A 4,319-nucleotide genomic window follows, 5' to 3' on the forward strand; every position below is an offset into this window, starting at 1 on the left:
CATGATATAGATAGAGCTAATCATCATCGGGTATATACTCGTCCGAATCCTTCTGACGAACATGCGGCCCCAGAAGTCCTCCTCTGGCAAAATGAGCACCGCCACTAGGAGCATAAGTGGGCTGTAAGATAAGGCCGATACCATACTTCTCACACCATGAGTTATACTCCCTCACTGGATCGACGAAGGCGCTGACATCAAAACTTCTGGCATAGTAGTCAACTCTCTTTCGGCACCGATCTCTAATCAGATGGACTAGACAGTGGACTAAGCGGAACCAGCGGACTGCCAGTCAACTACCAGAAAAGCCTCTCTCTAAGATATCACTTCGTTGCCTGAAGATCTTCCATGATGTCGCACTGCTGTAAAGCTTGAAAAGCCTCCTAAGTCGCAGGAGAAGCGCCGCATCTGAACGAAGGTACGACCTAGTACGAAACTATAGAAAATAAAGAAATTAAGGATAAAGGATGAGCAAGAAGTAGACAACACAAGGCAACATAGGGCAGTTACTCACATCATTAGGGATGAGGGCATTGACATTCGACCGCCATGCGAGATCAGAAAATATGCACGTAAGGCTGCGGTTGTCCTTATACCACAACATCATGCACAAAAAAGGAGGGGAATGGTCGATCAAAGTGGGCGCCAGGTGGGGAAAATGGTTAAAAAAGAAAACCTACATAAGGCCGCAGTAAGAAATTGTAGTTAGTCATCCCGAGGAGAAGAATGCAGAAGAGAGGATTTGAAGGGTACCTCAATGATCAGATTGAAACCAGTTAAAGATCTCCTGATGTAGCGACTGGATTTGTCCAGCCCTTCATACAAATGGGCGAGGAGAGCCGCATTCCAATTGTACGGTGTGGGAAAAGTGATATCGGCCACAAGCGATAATAGATGGGAACTCACCAACTCGTTCCCATGACAAAAGATCATCGCCCCCATAGTGTACACTATCAAGGCTCGGGCCTTTACAATGGCCGTAACCTCGGTCTCTGGAATGCGTCGAGCAAAGTTTGAGGACAGCCAAAGCAGCCTGAACCGATGGCCAAATAAGTCCAAGGAGTCCGGTATCATCCATAGCAAACTCATCCAATCGTCATCAGAAGGAACCAGAAGATCCTCCTCAAAAGGAATAGATCCCTCATCATACCTAAGACCAAACTGCATATAGACGTCATACGGAGTGATCCCCCACTCCCCAAAGGGTAAATGGAAAGTATGGGTCTCGGGGTGCCATTGCTCAGTCAAGGTAGACAAAAGGGACATGTTCGTCTTGCTCAGACGAACCTGAAACAGGCTGGCGAATGGGGTGCGCTCTAATAAATCAAAGAAAAGAGGTTGTGGGTCCTTAAACTAATCAAGCCAGCGGGTCCTGACTCCATGCCCCCTCAAGATTGCAGGAGTGGCACCTTCACGAGCCACGTCAGACAGATGTCGACCCTCTCGAGGGATGAAACATGGATCGGTTGATCGACTAGAAGGACCAGCCTCATTCTTACTACGACAAGGCATTCTGCACAAACAAGATCCACATGTAAGTATCCTTCTCACCATAAAGTCAAGGCCAAAGGACAAAATCAAAGGTCTAAGTTAAAGTCAACGCCCCAAGTCAAAGTCAATGTTCCAAGTCAAAAGCCAGGCCCAAATGTTCAAAGCCCATCAAGGCCCAAATGTTCAAATCCCATCAAGGCCCGAATGTCTAAAAGCCCAAAAGCCCAAGATCCAAATCTCAAAGCCCAATGGGCCCAAAAGTCCAATGAACTCAAAAGATCAAAGGGCCCAAAAATCTACCAGAGGTCCAAAAGCCCAAAACCATTGTCCAGGGCCAAGCCCAATTCATGGCCTATGTGTTTAGATAAGGCCCATGTCCTCAATCCATGATCTAGGACCCACCTGCGAAACCAATTCCATACATGACCAAAATCAAGTGATGACCATCATCGAGATCCATACCATCAAAGTGCTCAAGTGGGTCCCGAATCACCCATCCTATGGTCCAGATCACCCAAAAAAAAAAGAAGAAAAAGAAAGTAAAAAATCAAATAAAAGAGTGGGGCCCCCTTTCTTATCACACCCCACTCTAACAAAACAACAAAGTCCCGATCATGGTTCTTATGGGCCCAACAAGAAGATCCAAACCCATCAATGGTCCCTAAAAAAACCCCACAAAAATGGTCCAGCAAAAATTTAGCAAAAACCCATTGATCAACCACCTGAAAAATGAAGAAGGATTAAAGGCAATGAAGGGCCACAAAAGAAACAAAAATCCACAACCAAGATCTTCCCGAGAGCTACAATGGCTTCCCTGGATCGAATCAAGAAGAGATGATATAGAAAGAAGGGATGCAACGACCGGACCAGCGCACACACCGGACCGCTGGACAAAACAGGCGACTGGCGGCAGCAGTCGGATTGCCACCCCTGTCCAGATTCCCATGGGACAGCAAGCCTGTCTCCCTTGAGTTGATGGGACGACCGGACAATTATTGTATCCATTGGGTAAAGCCCAAAAAGTTTGGAAAAAGGTCCTCTCACAAGAAGCTCCCAAAATCTTACGAGAAATTTAAAATCTCGCAAGATGTTGGAAATCTTGATAATTTGGACGATAAATTGCTGAAAAATACAAGAAAAAATCCCAAAAAAATATAATAAATCACGGTTAATACCACATTAATTTACTAGTGGAGGCCATCTAACCACTTAATCTGGACCGTATCATCATTAATGCCCCATTAATTTATTAGTGGAGGCCATCTAACTATTTGATCTGGATCATACAAATAAAAAATGGACGATCACACGTGAGATCGGATAGATCTTTCAAAAATTCAAAAAATATTTCAAACCATTAGCCCCATCAGCTTATCAGTGGAGGCAATGCAATTTTCACAATTAAATACCAAACGACGACGCCCACCCGCGAGATCGAACGGATATTTTTCAAAATCCAAAAAAAAAATATTTTAAATAAAATCTCCAAGGAGTCTAGTTCCAAAGAGATTAGTTTTCAAAAAAAAAACTTTGAAAAAAAAACGCACGCAGCACGCAATATATTAAGGAATCTTCTATATCCTCCAGTTGCGGTCAGTGCAAATAGCTAAATAAGATTCGACCTCTTCCGGTTTCCCTAGAGGTTGATCGAATCCGTACATGATACATGTATGATTTGCCCAATCTCTATATCTGGACAGTCGTACGAATGCTAGTAAAAATGAGTAGATCTATCTCCGGAAAGAATAATCAAACTCCAAGTGACAAGAATCTATTGTAACCAAAGTATTAGAATCAGCAGACTGCATGACAGAAGATTACCTGCACATACCTAGTTCGGGATGGTCAAAAATTTTGATCGAGTCTAAGTTGGCGTAGTGAGTTCCCTGAAAGGCCGTACGAACGCGCAGGGCAGCTAACCACTTTGACGATCAAATAGAATGAATACTCCTAGGGTGATTACGTAGCAAAGGAAACGACAGATCAAAGCAGTACAGGAATCCTCGAAAAGCCACAACGAATGCACTGAGGCCTTACTTTTTCAGACTTACTATCCAATGCTATTAATAATCTGACGTGAAAGGGTTGTGATTGGTGACCCCGTAATGCCGTACGAACATGCAGGGACAATCACAACATTTTCCTCAACCCTCATGATATGTGCAAGTCATCTCTTTTGTAAACAGTCAGCTGACAATGATACAATGGCAGACAACAGATTTGAATCATTACCCTTTCTGACCAGAAGGGTGGGGTGTCTACTCGCTTTGGTGCTCGGTTGCTCACAACCTTGGCCAAAGAGGGGCATCTGTAGACAGTCCGAGAAGGCCAAGACAGTCCGAGAACCACGACCTTAATCCACACCCCAAACCCTAATCTGTACCCAAAACCCTAACCCGCACCCCGAAACCCTAATTCGCACCTAAAACCCTAATCTGAACCGTTAAACCCCACCTTAACCTTAGCTTAGACCCTGAACCCAGCCAAACCTAAATTCCAGTCTGAACATAAAACCTGTCAAAATCAGGATCAGTATGAAATACACCCAGTTGAGTAAAAAACCCAAAAAGAAGACCATCAGATGAACCAGTGCACCAAACGAGGCCCACATGCTCGAGCCCGGCCCGAGCCCTGCCCGGGCGGTAGTCCGACTATCGCCGGTAGTACTTCGACTATTGCCGCTCGTGGGACGCGTGTATCCTTCAAGCAACAGTTGTCACAATGTTTGAAAGTCAACTTTCTTTCAAAATTACCCCTCCAGCTGATCCCATTTACACTTTTACCAACCCCAAGAGCCAATGGGAGTGTGCCAAGTGGTGTTTATCTCT

General features: G+C 44.8%; 1 protein-coding gene across 1 annotated transcript; it reads right to left on the reverse strand.

Moving 5' to 3' along the window:
• Window positions 1–292: 292 nt before the first annotated feature.
• LOC131224958 (protein MAIN-LIKE 1-like) lies at window positions 293–1,266 on the reverse strand. The gene is made up of 2 exons (XM_058220394.1): window positions 754–1,266; window positions 293–436 (listed from the first exon to the last, which is right to left on the reverse strand). The coding sequence occupies exons 1-2, from the start codon at window positions 1,264–1,266 to the stop codon at window positions 293–295; spliced, it is 657 nt and encodes a 218-aa protein (XP_058076377.1).
• Window positions 1,267–4,319: the final 3,053 nt, after the last annotated feature.

Source organism: Magnolia sinica, chromosome 14, assembly GCF_029962835.1.
Source record: "Magnolia sinica isolate HGM2019 chromosome 14, MsV1, whole genome shotgun sequence".
Lineage (NCBI taxonomy): Eukaryota > Viridiplantae > Streptophyta > Magnoliopsida > Magnoliales > Magnoliaceae > Magnolia > Magnolia sinica.